Below are 20,383 nucleotides of genomic sequence, written 5' to 3' on the forward strand. Positions count from 1 at the left end.
CTTTTTCCCTTGCTTTTTCCCTTGCTTTTCCTTCTGCAGCCGAAGGCTGCCTCTCTTTGCCAAAGATACTATCAGCTGAAAAGTGTTTTCAAATAAGAGGCACACCTTGCCTTTTTCTGCCTTCTGCATGTCTTTCCTTTTTATGTCAGAGAAATCCCAGTGCTGATGACAGGGTGGCACAGGCTGTTGGGGTCGGGTACGTTCCTGGAATTTGCACACGTGGGAAGTTCTGTCGAACTGATGCTGATCTCACAAACAAGGACTTTTTGCTTTGGCATGCCGGCACTTTCTGTTCCAGCTTCACTAAACATTTGCCATACAACGTTATCAACATTGGATGTCTTTTTCATATGCACCCTTTTAAAATTAAGACTACTATTAATTTGAAATAGATCTTAGTACAGCAGTCAACCCTGTGACTATTTTGACGTAGCAGAAGCTTAAAATGCTCTTTATTGTGAAACTGAGCTTTTCACAATACCGAGCCGTGGCCAGATTTGTGTTTTGCTTTCTATGTGTTAGTCGCAAGACTTAGTTATGACTCAAATGCAAAGAAAAAAGCAGAAATACGTGTTTTCATGAACAAGGCATTAACACACAGCCTAGAAGGTTTCTGAAACACATCGCAGTCCTTGGTGTTGTTACAGCAGAACACACTAATAGCCGTGACTGAGAAGAACCTTTTCTGGCATTGTGTATTTTCACCATCATTAATTCTTCATATGAAAGTAGTAGGTCTAGTTTTACTCATTAAAAATAGGGGATTTTATTAATGGGGTTGTTCTATCATGGCATTACTTAGTAAATTAAATACAAATCCTCATACTGCGAGGTTGTTAGCAGTCAGGTGAAGGGAAATAGCTGTCAGTGGTACTTGATCATCATTTTGCAGTGTGTTCTATTTTAATTTCCTGCAGAAGAGATTTTACTATGCACGTGCAAACACATAACACACGGGCGCGTGGCTGTAGTCACGACATTGGACAGGCTACAAAAGAAACAACAAAAGAATCATTCATACCAACATTTAAAATTTAGATTTAGTTTACTTCAAAAAATATGGGATTCATTATTTTACTAGGGTGTAGCTTGATATTCTATTTAGCATTTTCATATCTTATATTCAAGTAGTTTTCTTTCTTTATTATTGGCAAAACCACAATCAAATTATTCTTAAGTCAGCGTATCTCTTATCTGGCAGGATCATATATACACACTCATCAGTCTCTCCTTGCTATTCACGGGGTGAAAATAAGTGTAACTAACTATACCTATATATACATAATATTTTAAGTATTATATGCTGTTGCTTGTATATTTGAGCATCATAAAAAATACATGCTTCAGCCTGTGATTTTCTTGTGTTTTTTTTCTGCTTGCTGAAATGGGCTTTACTAGGTGTGCACATGTTTAGCCCAGTTAATCATGTACTATATGTTTTGGGTATGTAATTACCTCTCTAAGTAATTTGCTAATTTTTTGAGAAGTTGAGACAACATTGCTTAACCTTCAGCACCTTTCAGTCGAATTTTGTGTCCTCTTGAATGAGTTTGCATGAATTTTACATGGTTTTCATATTTCTAGTCTCGCCAATATAAGTTCCTGGTTCAGTTGCAGTCAGAACTTTATTATTAAAAAGTTCTGATTTACTTATATATTACTGCACCAAATTTAGTTCATATAGAATAATAATAAAAGAGTTGAAGCTTATTAATTCCTCCCACCCCAATAAAACCTTTATAATACTTAGCCAAAACAGCTACATTATCTGATCAGTTGATTCAGGACTTTATACATGTGTTAATACTGCCATTTATCTCAACCCTTTCTGAGGAGACCTTTATTAAGCTGTGATGACTGCTGAATATGAAATGTAACCAAGATTATTTTTTTATTCAAATATAATTTAAATATTCATCAAAGAGAAGTTATGCTTGAAACTGACAGAGACTATTAACATCAAAAAATATAATTAACTGCACTGGGTATCATGAAGCAGAGTTAGCCAAATAGCCGAGAGGTCTAATTGCTCTAGAGTCTGAGAAGCAATAGTTTTATTTTATACTGTTGCTGTGGAATTAATAGTGATGTGGTTTCCTATGCGAGGCAATTAAAAGCTGCCTGTTAAGGTTCATTGCACTATAGGAAATCTGTTGAATATCACTTAGTAAACAGAACTGACATGGAAAAGGTACATGAAGATGGGCAGAGCAGGGTATAGATCATAAATTAGGACAGATTAGTATGAATTAAATATATGTAAGTATGTAAGTACTTTCCAGTGTTGAAAGTCAGCAGTAGCCATGAAAGTGAAAAGTTTTCATTAGTAACACAAAGGAAATAGAATTTAAAGATTATTACAGTGAAGATGTTTAATTCAGAGGGAAGAAATAGAAGAGTAACGTGGGTTTAAAAATTAAAAACTATCTACAGAGTAGTATAGAAATTAGCAGATCTCATATTCTGTAAATTTCCTTCTGCCACAGAATAATCTCCTACTTACATTAAAAAGAACCTTCTGACCTTTGTGGCTCAATTAAGCTTTTAGTTGTATTCAACAAGAAAAATCTTCTTTATTGAATCCCATAGATACTGCCTGTGCCCAGGGTATACATTCTAAAAAGGGGTGGCCATATTCATGGTATTTTGACATTAATGAGGTTGCTTAAATGGAAGAGTTTAAGGATCAAAGATACAAGCAATGGTGGTATTTTACAGAATTTCTTTTTTTTTCTCTCTAATAATAAAATTGTGATTTAATTGCTTAATAAATGGGCCGTGATTACTGAAAGACATAGATAATTTCCCTCTTTCCATTTTATCTTTTCCATATTGCAGAACAATAATTAACAAAAATACTGCTGCCACAAATGAATGAAGTTTTTATTTTTTTTCCCCTCATGTTATTACTGTGAATGAAAGGAGTTTGTCTGTGTGTCCTTTAGTCTAGTGTGATACTCAGCCTCTATGATTTTTAAGAAGCAATCTGAACAACTAATGCCATACTGGTAAAATAAAATCACACAAAGAATTCAGCTAGAATTCCTGCTTTATATAAAGATTGGCTGCCTGTTTCATACATTATTTAGCAGACTTACCCTGTTTATATCAGTGACATAAGAGTGCGTGCTACTTTCTCGGAAGAGCGCTGTCTTTGCCGCTTCACAGCACAGTGCCTTGTACTCCCAGGCTTGCACATGGTGTTAGCAGATATTTAAAGCACTTCAGCTTAACATTTTATAGGTCATGATGAACTGAGCCTATAAAACAAGTTACTGCAATGAAGTTAATGCAGTCTTAAGAGTTTTACATAGACCGAATACTCAATACTCAGGATATTTTTAGCCCACTGTAGACATATCAATGGGAAGGAAAGGTTCTTACCACAAGGAATTTTTTTCCATGTCAAACCTAATTTAAAATACAGTTGCAATACAGAAGCTTTACTACAAATTTACTATTGAAAGCCTTTTTTTTCAGGTTTATCCAATAATACAGTAACTATAGGAACCTTTGAATTTCAAATTGTTTTACTACACACACATAAATATACACACATACACTTGCAAAACAGAAAAAAAGTGAAGAAATGAGGCAGAAAAATCATTTCATTGGCCAAGCTGCTCTGACCAATGTCATGCACTTTGAACACCTTGGAGGAAGACATCTTACTGCTCAGTGACACCCACCTGAACACTGTTTCATCTGGCAAGATGTGTATTTTGTGGTTGTAGGTGCAAAGGCATCCATATTCCTTTCTTAGTAGTAATCTGTGATCTTAAACCTTACTGTTCAGATAGTTCAGATACTTCTCAGATACCTTGCTTCTTGTGATATATATCTATATAATGAAGGAGCAATTTGGAAATGTATTTAATACGCACCTTTTTGCAGCACTGTAAAATTGTTTTGCCATAACTCAAGAGTTTGTGCTCTGTCTATTAAATACTTGTGGGCTGAGCCGTAAGTGTAGCAATAACGTGACAGTTCTGAACCCATAATCTTACCCTGTTTACTGAATTTATTGCAGACATTGAGTTCAACTGTACTGTTACACTCATGAAACTGTAGGTGTTTTCTCATCTAGGATGTAGCAACAGTGATATTACTTTCAGTATATTATTCTGGTGCCAGCATCAGTGGTGGGTATGAAAAACATAATTTACTTTGTGTATTTAGCTTTCTTGGATAATTTTGCTGCCTTTGTGACAGAGATACAGCAAAAGAACACCTCCTGGAGTCACATTTAAAACAGGAGCAGTTTGGGTAATGCACTGTAGACAGAGCACATATGAGTTAGAGCTCACTTATCATGAATGCCATCAGCAGTGCCTTGTTGCTTTCTTATCAGCCACTTCCTGCTGTCAGCCCAGTGCTTATTTCAATAGTAAAGGATTTGCATCAAATGTAACACAGTATTATGTATGGCTAACATGCGGTTTTTAATTGTGCAGGCACATGAGACTCCTTCAGTGGGTGACAGTTTCATAAAAGGATTAGATCATGAATAATTTTGACACAATTAAAGATTATCTGTGCATTGACAAAGTGAAGCCAGTGAATTTTCTGATGTATGTTTCACGGTGGTGAATCTGGTTGGCTTGTGTAAAAACCAGCTGCAGAATAGACAGGATTTTTGCAGATGTGGGAACAAGCAAACTAAACAAGTTCCCTAAACTTCACTGGACTCAAAACTGGAAGTTCCAGGAATCAGAGAGTGCACAGTTCAAATCTGTAACTTAATCCCTTAAATGCAGATTGCAAAGAAAAAGTGGGATTGTGCTTTCCAAGTTAGAACAGCATACTTTTTGCAGGGAAAGTCCTATACCTGGAAACCCTGCAAGCTTTCCAGATGATAATTAGATCCAGACATCACTGTGGGTAATGAATAACAGTGCTTTTGTGACAGGCATTCCTCTCAGAAGAAAAGAACTACTTGTAGTGAGGACTCTCAGACACATTTTAATAGGAAATGACACCACTGTTACAGAGTTGATTAAAGATCTACCAAGGAACAGCACTTCTGGAAAAAATCAGCAGATGAAATGAGAAAAGTTGTAATTTTATTATTAGTTATCAGTTAAATATATGTAACTTTAAGGCCATGAAATCTGCAGTAAAAAATATGAGAAAAAGGACTGCACCTTCTTGCTAGCAGATTGCACTTTTATGCATCTCTTAAAATAACCAAATTGTCTTTTGCCTCTTGCTCAGCATTTTACTCTGAGTTCTGTTGAGCTGTATAAATGAGTCATTCTGCAGCCCTATGGAGTTGGTGGATATGCAACAGTGGGCACATGGCCTCTGTTGATGAAAATGATAACCCAAAAAGGGGATATTCCCCAAGGCAAGTTTACAAAAAACAATTTATTCTTTTTCACCCTGTAAAACTCATCTTACATGCAGGATCTCTTGCATTATTACAAACTCTAATCCTCTGAGTGGGTAATTAACGGACCAGAAAAGTCATTTGTGGAAAGTAAGAGCCATAAGGGTGAAAAATATTTCTCTGCTGAATGATCTTTAAGGAGTAAATAATTACAAGAGTGAGAGGTTTGGGATGACCAATCTAAATCTGAACATAATGAGGATGAACACAGTTTGAAAATCGAAGCAGTTGGCATGTGCAACAATTCTCATTTCAGAAGACTAATTAAATATTTAAAAGCTCAAAACCTCTCACTATTCACAGAAAAATAACCTGCCACAAAAGGGTCTGTAACTTTGCAGATAATTAGGGAGGGTTATAGGGGAAAAATTCACGGATTGGCTCCAAGGTTCTGCAAGGTCACATCTTATTATGGTGTATCTTTTATATGGTCTGATAACAAGATCTTGCTAATTTAATCTAAGTAGGGCATCCCATAGCGATTTCCCATTTCCCTTGTTAAAAATATGATCATTTTTCCATATGCTGACTGTAATAGGTGAACATTTTTATAAATAATTTCTCCTAAATGATACAGACTATAATATTTTTAATTATTCAAGGTGAATGCATGTGCTAAAGTTGAGTAGGAGTTGTGCCCACTGCATGCCCCGTGTGAAGTTTTCTGCCTGACTGTTGCACAGGGAAACCAAAGGACTCTATGGAATCTGGTTGTCTCAGTGGCCAATTCTGTAAATGACTAAATCTTAATTTCCTGTTAGAGGCAAAGTAGTTTTTTGTTGAATATGCTTTTCTGTAAGCAGAAGAGATGTGTTAAACTCAGGAGACCCATAGCGAATCAAGCTGAGTTTGCATTGCACAGACCTGGAGGTCTGATGGATGTGTGAGCATTGAAAGTGTACGAAGGCTTCTGTTTCAAAAGTTGCATTAACAAATCATACCTGTCATCTAAAATACCTTATTTTAGTAATTAAAGTGGGTGATTGTTAAATATGTATTTCAGATCTGTGCAAATTAACGTGAAGGATAAGGCTATGTGCTTTCAATATTGTAATTCTTCAAGTTACTCATTTAATAGTGACTCAGAAGCTGTCTTAAGTTACATAACTTTTAACTGCATTATGAATCTGCTGGATGCCAAGCCATGGATAAAAAAGATCAACCGTGCTGCAAAAAAGGAATTCTAAAGGGTTTTTACTCCTATCCTGTGCTCTCTGCCTGGTAGTCTCTTCTCCTGCAAGTCTCTTGCAGTGTTATTCCTAAGGATCAGACACCGTGCTTCAGGATTTTCTCTTGGATTTGCTACAGCTCTGCTCTAGCACTGTGCCTCAGAATTAAATGCCCCTTCGTAAAGCTCTGGGTTTATTTAAAGCCCCACGTTTCTCCCCTGGAACCTGCTCAAGAGACGAGGCATGGTGCTGCACTCGTGCTCATTCGGTGTGAATAATCTGTGCAAATTGCTCAGATACAGCGATGCTGCACTACTAAAGTTTTCATTAGTAAGTAAGCATAGCTGCAGGCTATTTATTTTGTCTAAATGGTGAAACATTTAATTGGATCTTTTGATCTTATTACTTTTCAGCAGTGTGGATCTGCTTGGCTTAGTTGGTGCTCTAAGATGTAGCACTGCCTGTAATCCCATGCTGCATCTTGCTTGCAAATATGCATGCATGTAAATAATATGACTATTATTATTATTATTATTATTGTTAAAATTACTGTATTTCCATTTCTTGTTCCTCAGGTAGGGTTGCATTAGAAACATTTTCTCTAAAGAATAGCTCTCTTCTTCATACCGTTACGGCGTTTGGGTTTGTACCTACGCAGACCTCGCCAGGAGATTGTTCCATTTACTTTGCACACCTCATTGCATCTTTGATACTTAGTTTTACTGTCCTTGATCTGCAACCATCTCCTCACAAACTTATTGGTCTAGTAGGCCTTTGGTATATGGGGTAGAAAGTAGTACATTATAAAAGCTCCTAAAAATACCAAGAGAAAGCAGAAGCTATGTATTCCACTGGAATACACTTTTTTTTTCCTTTTTAATTTTTTTCCTCTCCCTGTTTTATCTGATGCTCCAGTTTCAGGTCAATGATAACCTCATAACAATAGCATTTACCCCAATAAGAAAAGTATTAGAACAAGGATGAACTGTAACAAGAAAAACTATTTCTGATAGCTTAGATGTGAATAAGTGAGAAGATTCCTCATTTTAACAGTGACTGCTTTGAACTTAGAGACATGAATTCTAAAAGGCAAGTGGGTCATAATTAAATGTATTAAAGTTGTAAGAAGAGGTTGAAAGCAAGAAATATAGTTAAATGACTTCGCCATACAAGTCTGATGCACATTCATTGATAGTGAATCAGACTGGATAATTCTAAGAAAAGGCCTGTGGGAGTTGCATATTTTATGCTGTGTTTTATTGTCTATTTGGAGGTTTTATGCTTAATGCATACCCTTAGACTCCCACAAGATTACACCATATAAAGAAAGCACAATTAAATATTATTGCCATTTTTTATTGGGCAAATGGAAACAAGGCCATGGTGCACCTCTCCTACGGTATTAATTATACACTATTTAGCTTCCTTATATGTGTTTACTTGGTAATTAGAAAGATTCAACAAATCATCACTATTACATTTTAAAAGAAAACAGAAAAAAAAACCCTTTTAATTTTTTTTTAAAATTCAAATCCCCCAGATTTATTACCGTAGTGGTCACATTGCCAAGTGCATAGAAAATTCCAGGGCTGGTTCATGAATTTTCAAACCAAGCTGTAGGGTGTCTGACTGCTTTAGCAGTCATAGGTGAGTCGCCAATATCTAGATACAGCTCTTATGGCCAAATTCTGTTATCATACCTGCTCATGTATCTCCTTTTTTCTTTTGGATAATGAAAACTACCATGCACAGCTCATTAAATTCATTTCCTCTTTGGGCTCAGTAAAAATAGGTGGCATTTCCTTTTTGCATGCTCATTCCCCTATAATAGTTTTGGGGCTTCTAATTCAAACATAATTTTTAGAATGTCTTACAAATGAAAAAACAGCGTTTTCAGTGTGTCTTCCTGGGTTTGAAAAGCCAGTCCCAAGATTATATACGTATTCTTAGGGCTGTGTGGCTCTGTAGGATATGTGCACTCACTCATCTTGCATGGGAAGGGTAGTGCTTGAGCACTGTGGAAACAACAGTGATGGCTGGACAATCCTCCTTCAAATCCAGCCTTTATAGGGAGGCTGTTTTTTCTCAGCAGGCCTTTTTTCCAGGCTTTGATTAGGCTTAAATTGCTAACTCATTAGGTCTCAGTGCGTAATAATGTATGGCTTGTGAGGTGGATTTGAAACTCAGAATTTAAATACATTTCTTGAAATTTATCTACTGTGGTATGTCTTTGTGCATACTTATGTACCAAAACACCCTTAAAATAAAATCTCTGTTCTCTATTTTACATGTAAGTTTTGTAGTGAAACACAGCACTTAAGTAATATCTGACATCTTCATACATATGTGACTTTGCATTTAATGACAGGAGCAGAGGTTTAGTGAATATGCATAAAAATGCAAACCCACATCTCACATGGCAGTTGTAGACGATCAGGAGCGCAGCTGCAAAGACAGCTACTTACTCTGGGTAAGGAGGTTCAGGGATTTTTCAGTGAATGTCATCACATGAAGTGAGTGCATCCATGCCATATTCCCATCTCTTTTCACTCAGACTGCAGCTCACCCCGGGTGAGTAAGGAACAAGAAGACCATATGGAGTATGTGGTGCTACAACTCGGAGTTTACGTGCCTCAAGTGGTGTTTAAGCAGGTTGCTGCAGGCGATATGCAGGAACACACCATCATGCTGGCTTTTAAGTATTTAATCAATACGCTGAAAGAGAAATATCATCAGAACTGACTTGAAAGTTTCCAAACTTACCAAGATAGTTTTTTTTGATGTATCAACAGTGTTACTAAAAATTAATTTTACTTACTAAATGTGGGTTTATGTTGTATCTTTTTTTTTTTATAATAGTGAATTACATGTGACTGTTAGCTGTGTTTGTATTTCACCCTACTTAAGGAAACACTGCATCCACACAAATACAGCATTAGGAATACCCAAAATTATTTTGATTTTTTTTTCTGGCTATACATTAATCCTTATCGTTTTCAAAATTGCATGATGTTTCTTTTATGTTACTATCTTTGTCAAAGTTGTGTATGCAAAACAAAAGCATTTGAAGGATAAATTGCAATGTGAACATTATTTCATACATACCTTATTTTTGCAAACTGCAAGAACCACTTGTGAAGGATCTGTTTGTATCTTTCTGTGTCAGATGTGATTTACTCATAATGACCTCTTCCCTCAGTCGGGTTGGTTGATCCAAGTAGTGCTAATGTCTTTCCAGAATCTGTTTCTCAGATCCCAGTGCTTCACTTTCTGGTCCAGTCATGATACACTGTGTTTTTCATTTTAATGCTGGAGTATTTGTTCAAGTCCATAGATTGTGCGTTTTTAATCTTCCTTAGAACAATAGTGAATAATGGCCCTTGGCAGGAGATAATGAAATTTTCTTAATTTATATTTTCAAGCAGAAGCTTCAATTGAAAATGGCATCCTATGGCCTGCAGACATAGCTCTAGTGCAAGTTTCAGGGGAGCTGTAATAATAAAGCAGTGCTAGCAGTGACGAGGAATGATAGGACAGTGAAGAAGCAATTTAAGAAAGAAAAGAGAATGTACCAAAGTTTTATTGTAGCATATCTAATGATCTGCTGAAGATTCCCAGTAGCTTTGGGAGCATGACAGGAGAAACTAATGTTATCTTGCCAAAACAGAAGCCCCTGCTTAATCAGCAGAACAAGATTATTGATTAAAACACCTCTCACAATAGATTGCACAAGGAATCTCATCTCCATACATTGCACATGAAAAAGTGCAATAATAAGCATAAGGTAATAATAATAATAATAAAAAAAAGCAAAAGCAATTTGTTGGGAATTGTACAAGTCAAGATTAGAGTTGCAATGCAAACAGATTATCATGGAAAATACAGCTGTCCTCATAGCTGAGCAGAGAGGATGGATGCAGCAGGGACAGGGCTACATCATGAGCAGAAGATAATAACAGCCCTGCTAGAGCTGCTTTACTTTCCTTTTTCTTTCTGTATTCATCTGAAATGTGAAGGGCCATTCCTCATTTGCACAGTCTTCTTCCTGAGGTGAAAGGAGTTCAGACATTATACTGTAACTGTTAATTAAACACTCCATTTGATTTTTAGATTACTCTAAGTGATGCATGTGCATTATGAAGATGTAACCTTTCTTCATTCATACTAAAATACGGAAGAAACGAGTGTCAGAGTACACAATTGCTCCTTGCATTCATGAGAATAGTGGTAATTCCTGCATCTCCCCTTGCAAAGCTGTTGTCACTGCTGGCACAAGAACCTGAAATATCATTCCTTCACTGCTACAGCTAGTCCTTTCCTAACTAGCATTTCAAATTTAATTAATTCATTACCTTCTCTAAATTAACTGTTACTGGGTTTATACAGACTTCTTTGCTGATCTGCTGTATTTCATTGTAAATGATATTGTGTCATAAATCCTTGTGAGTACTGTGAATTCTTCTTGACAGTGAAGAGATTTCTCAGTGTGCAATCATAGGAATTTCAAGATTGTACAGAACCTCCTGAAAATGTCTTTATTTTAACTTATGCTGGGGAAGCATGCAGTTATGTAGATTGCAGAACACTTAAATGGTATTTAAAACCCACAGAGAACTTAAACACTAGATTACAAACACTGTAACGCCAAAGTATTTCTTATTTGTCTTCTTAAATTAGCAGAAATTACAGCTGGTTTGTATAATACCTTTATTGGAACAATTCTAAAAGTTTGAATAGATGGACCAAATTAACAGTATATTGTGTAGAAAAAATAACTTTGTTTAAAATGAATGAGGGACTTCAAGGCACTTTATTTCTGCAATAGTCTTGTTTTGGAGAATCCTGTGACACAAAACGTACTTGCTCGTTACAAAAATGAATGGGTCACCAGATTTAAGGTTGTAAAATGCAATATCCTCTTCTTCAAGCACAGTGCTCCTAAATGAAAAGTTTTCTTAAAATTTTGAATTACTTCTTGGGCAGTGATGAGGTAGCTTTGATAATCTGTAGCCATGTAGGATAATCTGCTGTTTAGTGTTATTTTGTGGAGAGTGGAGTCCCTTTTATCCAATATGCCACAGCATTTGGGACTTCTTGTCTTTAAGAAGCTCAACTCAAACCATTACCAGTTTGTAAAATGTTTTTTTGCAGACTGGAGCAGAAGTATAGGCCAATAGCTAACAGGGAAGTATTCCTGGTTTTACAGAGAAGAACAGTGCAACAGACAGAAGGCTTTAATTTATCCAGAGAACAAATCACAGTGTTGTAAATTCCCTGAATTACTTGTGTCAGAACTACCTCTACAAAGTTCACTTAGTCTTCATCTCTTCTCTGTAAAACATGAATTAGGATTGACAGCTGCTCTAGTTGCTGTTGGTTTTTCTTAAAAGTCTCATTCTAATGGAAGTATAACCTCTAAATATGTAAAAAACAGTTACCTGAATGTCAGCTTTTAAAACTGTGAATATCCTAACCAAGTGTCTTTAATTTGAAATCTTAGAAGTGTATGTAAGTTACTCAGGTTTTATAAATACAGCCAACAGTGCAGCAAAATCAGTGATTTGAGTGTGCAAACCTACAACTTAAAGCACTTCTTGGGGAAGTGCTGGTGGGCCTGGTAGCACTGCTTTATACTGCAGCAGTGGGCATAACTAATTGTTTTGTAACTGGGTTTGGCCAAGGAGAGGCAAAAGGTGACCATATGCACAACAGGTGAAATTTTTCATAAAGGAATAGCCAAAAGTTTTTAGAGCGTCATCAATTTCCTGTAAACACCACTCAATGCCTGAAGTTTGACTCCGACACTTACTGTACAAAGAAAAAAAATGGCATTCTCTTCTGAATTATTATTACACATCCTTTTGATAAAACCTAGCATGATGTTCCTCTCAGTTTCCTGGCTGATGGCATCATTATGAATCTTTTACTGGGAGAAAATGAAACTGAAGAAAATAACTCTTCACAGGGAAATTAGTCTATCTTTTTCTTACCACTAAATATGACCTTGGTTAGCTTCATTCTCAAGCAGTTTCTCCCAACACTACTCATTTTATTTTGTAACAAATAAATAATTCTGTCTTAATTGCTGCTCATTTGAGTATAAAATAAAATTTTCATACAGCTCAAAGCTGTAGAAACCATCATACTGAATGATGCACTAGGAGAAGTCTTGTAGGAATTACCTTGGTTTCAGAGTAAGGTTTTTGCTACAGAAACACAAATTTAAAGAAATTTGTTACAAAATCTTACATTCCAGGTTTTCTCATGCTGGTTAGTGTACCTGAGGTGTGGCATGGGAGAAAACCCTGTACTGGGTATATTGCAGAGAGGCCTGTGAGATTTGGGGCCACGTTGCCCTCTCCTGTTTCTGCAGCCTCCATGTACAGCACACACGCCACAGCAGCACTTGGGAGGGGCTCTGTGAATGTTCTCAGTTACACACTGAGTACAATGGTTGTCTCAGCAAGCTGGGTGCACATTTCACCACTTCATCCTGGGTCTGAAGCCACTGGATGTGTCAGAGTCCTTCCAGAGTCTCCAAGGTCCTGCACGAGCTGCTGCAGTGACTGACTGCCCTTGGGATGGGATGGGAGTGGGGCAGCAGAATTTGTGCAATAGCTGTGCAGGGGACCTGGTTTTGCCCTCTGGAAAAGGTGGCAGGTGAATTCCTCACCACCCATCCCTATCCATGGTCGTGTATACACAGAAATCCCTATTTCCAGTTAGTTCTGCAGCTATGAGGCTTGTGATGGTAGAAATAAGCAACTTAGAGGAAAAAGAAAAGAGTTAACTGATGGAGTCAGAGAGCTTTTATCTCTGAGTTTGCTCAGCAGAGAGGCACAGCATGTCCTGACTGGCTCTGTGCTAGTTTGATTACTATATAAAAAAAGGAAGTCATGTATATTAGAGTTCTTTGAATGTGTTTGCTCTACCTTTTATGAGGTAGCATGAATATTCTAATACCTGTTGGCGCTGCACAGCTGTGGAAAGCCACTGATACAAGGCAGATTATTTTAGCTTGGGTTATGTGGTATTCAGGGAGTATGGGAACAAGTAGGGCAATAGAGAAGTTGATGTACAGCTGGAGTCAAAGGCTAGTCTATTACTTAAGTTCAGACTTCTGTTATTCAGTTTGCTGACAAACAAAGCTAACCCCTGAGAAAATCAGCCAAGCTCTTTCCCTTTTAGTCACCATACTCCCTGACCTTCTCTTTTTTTTCCCTTCCTCTTCCTTGTGACTGTTTTCCTGTATTACATTTTGACCATCTCTTCAAGGTTAGGTGATTCTTCAATTTTCACTTCCAAGGTAATACTTGGGGTTTTAGGGATTTTTGGGGGGCTTTTTTTTGTTCTTTTTTTTGTTTTTCCAAAAAAAAAAAAAGTCGTCTAAATCTATTATTATTATTACTACTATTATTATTATTATTATTACTACTATTACTATTGTTATTATTACCCTTCAAAAACATTATGCTCAGTAGAGCCTCACAATTAGAGGCATTGTAATAAAGTTCTTCTTTGTATCAAAATGCATTTTCTTTTATTGTTAAGCAAATAATTTTTATGTTTCAGTCTCCTTAAAAACACATCTGAGTTAATTTTCTTGCAGTTCTTCTTTATAACTGTTTTTCTTATTTCCTCAAATGGTCATTCTTTACTGCTTCATGTAGCCTAACAGAGGAAGCTTAGAGTCCATCAATTGCTCCTAAAACATTAAAATGGAAATGCTAATGTTCTTTGTCTACAATAGGTCTTCCAATCAAAATAATTTCCTTGAATCACAAGAAAAATCTCACTGAGATATACAACCATTCAGCAGGATGTGTGTCTCTAAAGATGGAAGGAATCACTCATTGTTATTATATGTCATTCAAAATAGCACACTTTTTCAATCATATTGTCTTTGCATTTTGTTTTCATTTTATTGAACAGTAGTATCAAATCAGTATAAACCTGGTTCTTGGTACAGCTGTCTCTACCAGTAGGGACAGTAAAGATAACATTGACCTACAAATCTAAAAACCTGAACTAAAATATTGTCCTGAAGCCTTGTTTCGGACTTTGGCTGATTAGTATTAATGAACTTCGTTGTCTTATGGATTGAACTGCCCAAGTGTGAAGAGAGTTAGCACTGATTGTAGTTCTTTAGTATGAACTTCATGTAATTTTAAATTAATTAGCTTGCTTTCTTTTCCCATTACAGGTGCAACAACCGAACACAGTGTATAGTAGTTACTGGGTCAGATGTGTTTCCTGATCCTTGTCCTGGAACATACAAATATCTAGAAGTTCAGTATGAATGTGTTCCTTACAGTAAGTATAATCTTTTTATTCTTGCTCACTTCCTCTGGCCCTCACAATTGAAACTGGAGTGTTGTTACATGGAAAAGAAACATATGTTTATGGCCCATGGACCCATTATGCATGCAAAGCACTTGCAGACTAGGGCCTCCAATTAGCTTCACAAAGTGTGGAAGGAAGCCATGGTGTGATGCTGGCCAAGTGTCTGTCTGTGTTCTTAAGTGTTTGGCTTTTAAGGCTACTGTTTTTCCAGAAAACAAACTCAAATTAGCTATTCAATAGGCCAGATAGAAATTTGTACTTTTGCCCGCAACCAGTTGCTGACAAATTGGCTTGGCTCACAGACTTGCAAAGCAGGAATTGACTTCAATTTTAATCATGATCTACTTGAAAGGCTACCTGCTGCTTTGGTGACTTTGGGTGCACAGCAAAACCCAGCACTGACATTCAGAGGCAAGTGACCCAGTTGGGGGACATTGTAAAAGGATTTTGTGCTTCGTTATAAATGAACGCAGATTCAAAGTGAATAATTGATTAACAAGGTACTCACACTGTGTTCTTTAAAAGCAAAGGGGAAAAGAGTGAGAAAGCAATGTTTGCTTTTAATTTAAAGACAAAATATCAGCCTTGAATCAGCTACCAAAACAGAGTTTTTCACTGAAAACAAAGTAAATAGTGAAATCATGATGAGATAGAAAAATATGACGTTATGGCTACTTCAGCAGTTTTGTACAATATTCTTTATGATGCCGAAGTTCAGTAGCTTTAGACATACTTATTTCCTTGCAATAATTAATGTTTTTTTTTATTGACACATATGCATGTTCATGAAAGTTCTGCAGATTCACCACTTTTAACTGGTTTTGCTTTCTTGTAAGGTCATTCTTTGCAGTGACTTCTCTCTCGTCCCATAGCTCACCAGAGAAATAACTGTGCTTGCAATGGAATTTGAGCAGTGCACTGATCATTCCCTTGAGTTATTATTAGGCGTGAATTTCTTGATCTGCAGTAATCCTTAACCAAAGTCGTATTTTCTGTTGGTACAGGAAACAGGCCAAGTCTGAGATGCAAAACACTGTGGTGACAGTACATATCGAAAAAGGAAGGAAATGAGTTCTGGCATAAGCAAAGCTATGTCAAAACTGTCCATACTGTTTCCTGCAAAATTTAGAATTCTGAAACTGAAATACTACTCTGTACTGCTTCACTACACTGAACCTTCACTGTTGTTAAAGGCCAAGCACAGATCATCTGTTTTTTCTTCATTTCTGCTGTGTCATTGTGAAATGGTTGCTTGCTGATTTTTTTCCCTGTACCATTTGTAGGTTTGGAAGCCTACTGCAAACAGTGATCCCTAGTACCATTCCTCCTGTGTGTAGTATTGGTGGCTTGTTGTAGCTGTTCTTCTTGTGCCACTTTTGAGGAGTGATGTCTTACCCCAGTCTAACCAAAGTTTTGTTCCACAAAGACCACTTCTGCTTTAGCACTACTTTCATTCCCAAATTCTCAGAAAGTGGGCAGTGCATCTGATTCCAAAACCTGAGGTCAGTCAAGTGACAAGAAGTTACTTTTCCAGTTCCAGTAGGCTAGCTCATAGAGGAAAAAAATGTAATGCAAATAATGTTCAAACATAATTTCTTATGCTGTTTTAGGAAGAGAAGTGTGGATATGTTCTACTGATTGGGTATTGCTATCTCCAGGAATCTTTTCTTTTCCAGTTTCAGAAGTATAGTGACACAGCGCGGCCTACCCTGTACTCTAACTTGTAGTTACTTTAATTTTAAAGCGTTTATTTTTGTTTACTGTCAGTTGCATTGGCCTACCCTTTGAACTCTGTAATTCTGTGTCTATCATAATTCAGGATTCTGGATACTTTCCTGTTTTTCAAAGTCTGTAAGTTTTGGAGTTTGTAAACTGCAGAATGTACAGTGATGACATTTCCCAATTCCAGAACTGTAAGAGACATCACCTGTCATTACCACCAGTCATCAAAAAGATTACCTGTTACTAAAATGAGTTTTGAAGGTTGATTTCAAATCACATTGTGCTTCAGTGACCATTTGGATTGTTAACTCTCCTTTTTTCCCTGTCCCACAAAGCCTATCCTGTTATTTTTCCAAGTCTCTTTTTTGATGCCTGACAAACTCCAGTTATCAAGTCTAAATTTTATTTCCTTGCTTATTCCAGAGCTCCTCATCTAAATTTACAGAATAGATTTGCAAATAGCAGCTGTCTCAGTGTAAGAGACTTCCTAGGAAGGTAGGATAAGCTTTTGTGGGCCCAGGAATAGAGGAGTAAAGCGATCACAGCACTTCTAACCAAAGTTCATTTATTTCATGAATTTCATCTTCAGTTACTGCAAGACTGCAAAATTTTCAATACTCACTGTGGTAGCTTTCTGTCCATGAGAGATGACAAATAGCAGTCATAGTAGTTTTTGTGGTGAAACGTGAGAGCTCTTACGCACTGGAGTTGCTGTCACCCTTGTACAAAATGCAGTTTATGAGCTCCTCTGTGTCTTGCTGGCCTCCAGAAATACATAGCTGCTTTGCTTATTTGAAAGTACTTCATTTTGCAAATTTAATAAGTTTGACAGGACTTAATAAATGCTTCCTTTTTTGCATCTCAAAGTGCAAGCAAAAAAAACCAAAACAAAACCCAACAAAACAACTTTTCAGATACTCAGTTGGATCTCCAACAAAAATTCCAGACAAATTTGATAGACATTGCTTTGTCCTGAAATAATTAGAGTGTTATTGATTAAATTACAAAGAGATTGAGAGTACTATACTTGACATTTCTCTCACTTATATGGGCACTTTGACTAACAGAAATCAGCCCTTTTATAAAGAAGAACATCAAAAGCGCCATTTTGTATATCTGTGCATTTTTATTTTAAGCCTATTTTGGACTCAGGAATCCAGTAGAAAACATTTTAAAGTGTTTTATTCTCTCTGTGTGTGTATTGATTGGGCTTTGCAGCATTTGTTTATTTCAATAAGCCCATCTGTCCCTGAAAAATGTACAGCTGTACACCAGTGCATGCAGAACAGACATGCCAGTAATGATTTTAGTTATCCCTATCTTTTTTCCGTCTCCTATTACTAATTCTAAGCAGGTACAGTATCAATATTGCTCTTTGGCGAGAAATAAGCACAGAAATGCATAGAAGTTCAAAAACAGAATTGTCTCAAAGTCATTAATACTAATGGTGAAACCCAAGAATTCACCTCAGAATACATCTTCTGTTTACTCAGATAAATCCAGAATTACAAATTACAGAAAAATGAGTATTTTACCTGAAGATGTATAACAGCACAAAGGCTAGGAAAACTACTGCTCATTTTGAAAATATTGACCCCCTCCGGTTCCCCTGTAAAGTTATGGAATTGTTTCCTGAAGATACACAAGATCAGATCAGCCAATATCATTCTCAAAATAATCATATGTAATGAATGTAATGAAACTGAAATGTAATGAAACTGGAAATCCAAAACTTTTTATGAAACATACAAAGACATTCTTCGGGATAATGCTGTAATACCGAAAATGTAATAGCTGTGCAAATAGTTTTGATACACTTCCCTGGTATCAGCAGCTGCTGTTACGCAGATTGGTGCATCTGCCATTTTCCAGGTCATTTTATGAAACCAAGGGAGCATACTTCAAAGACCACAGAGTATATGAAATAAGTTTTATAGCAAATAATTATTGGAAAGCTATTTACTAGCTGGGCTTCAGCTATATATCTTTCTGTAACTTCCTTAAAACTTCCTGGGGGAAAAATTGCTATGGTAATATAACTTTGTTAATTGGGTTTGGTTTATGTCTTCCATGTATGGTGGCAGGATGGATGTTTGTTTTAAACACAATTTGGCTGTCCTTGCATACCAGCTTGCTGTTTTGGGCTTAATCGATGATGCTGGAGAATATCTGAATGAGCTAATTGTTAATTTTCTCTTCTCTTTTCCTCTTGCTTACTGTGCTTTTGCTTCTTTTTTTCTATATGTTTTTGCTTATTCCTTCTAGTCTGATTTTGCAGTTATAGACTAAGAAGTGGCAAAAGTTCTGAAGATTAACATTCAGTAAAACAAATAAAATAAAGCCTAAGGAGAGCCAAAGGGTGCAAGCTGCTTTCTTTACAAGAAAGAAAAGCAGGCAAATGTCTGGGGCAAAGATGGGGGAGGTTTGATAATCACATATGCAAACCTATATTATTAATATACTGAATTTTGTATTTCTAATTATCAATCAATTAATATAACATGTATATGTGCACTTGCACATATATGATAAATTAATATGTTGTTTAAAAACCTACTTGATTAGCATTATGCTTTTAGAAGAAGAAGAGTGTATATAGCATGTGTTAGTAAAGTAATTCATTATTTATTCAGGTTCACTAAGTGAAACTACATGCCAACATGTCTGTATTCCCTCCTTAATCTACTAAAATGATTGATCCATGTTCATTTGTGTAACCGTAGAATCTCTCTCCTGCTAGGTTATCCTGTTGTCTGTTTCTCTTTATCCAATATAGTGCAGTTCTTATTCTCCCTATACTTAGCGTCTGTTACTAATTTAATCTTTTAGACTAATAGTCAATTTATGTTAATCTTCTTTCTTTTTTCCTTGCACTTTTTTATTTTTCTTCCGATGCTTAAAATAGAAGTGGAGCAAAAAGGTAAATAACGTATACAGTCCAAACCCCAGCTCCTTGTTATGTGCCTTATGGATGTTAACCTCTTCCCTTCCCCTCCCCACAACACTCTTATATTATGATAATCAGCAGGATCTCATAAGTACACCTCATAAAGAAGTCGACTGTTTGCAATAAAGTGACTTGGCTGCTTAAAGTAGGTGGCGGGGTATAGTGACTGAAGTACTTGGGCTGGAGGGAAGACTCCCTTGCTTTTTTCTCTCCCTTTCTCTTTGTCTTTCTTTCCCTTTCTCTCACCCTTGGGTAAATTCTTGTTAATCAAGTGTCATTTTGCTTGGCTTCCAGAACCCTCTCCATAGCATGCCATGGTTACAGGGTTTCCTGGTCTGTTTCATTCATTGCTTTGGTTGTGTTTTGTTTTCTCTGCTCCTAATTGCTTTCTCTATATACCTGATGATTTGTTTTGTTCCTTTATTTTTATTCGAGGCACCTCCTTTTTCAGCCTCACCACTTCTTAAAGTTCTAAACAAGTCGATGTGATTTTTTTTGGACTGAAATGACCTAGCACACTGCTGCACACCAGTTAAAAGCTCTGGAGCGTTAATGTGTACTCACTAAAAGTCTGAAACGAAAATGCAAGAGTAGCTCTACATTTTCAGCTGTCTGTGTATGCCATTGAGCCTTGGTCTGTACTAGTGAAAACAGTTCCCATCCACTTTCCATACTGGTACAGCAAGAACATGGTAACTTTAAGAAAAGTGGATGATAAAGGGTGATAATTGCATTATTTATAACATAAGGTATAATCTAGTGCCAATTAAATTGTTTTTTTTTTTTTCTTCCTGACACAGTCATTATAATTTA

The 20,383-nt window shown here is 36.5% G+C and overlaps 1 protein-coding gene across 28 annotated transcripts in view; it reads left to right on the forward strand.

Annotated features, from left to right (window-relative positions):
• ADGRL2 (adhesion G protein-coupled receptor L2) overlaps positions 1–20,383 on the forward strand; it is a 386,257-nt gene that overhangs the window by 320,865 nt on the left and 45,009 nt on the right. For 23 of the 28 annotated variants that reach the window (XM_033066977.2, XM_033066978.2, XM_033066979.2 and 20 more), the window contains 2 exons: positions 14,762–14,871; positions 19,529–19,543. In XM_033066977.2, coding sequence (XP_032922868.1) covers positions 14,762–14,871; positions 19,529–19,543 — 125 coding nt within the window. The remainder of the gene's footprint in view (positions 1–14,761; positions 14,872–19,528; positions 19,544–20,383) is intronic. The other 5 variants (XM_042779548.1, XM_033066962.2, XM_033066976.2 and 2 more) reach the window with 1 other exon arrangement.

Source organism: Catharus ustulatus, chromosome 9 (assembly GCF_009819885.2).
Source record: "Catharus ustulatus isolate bCatUst1 chromosome 9, bCatUst1.pri.v2, whole genome shotgun sequence".
Classification (NCBI taxonomy): Eukaryota; Metazoa; Chordata; class Aves; order Passeriformes; family Turdidae; genus Catharus; species Catharus ustulatus.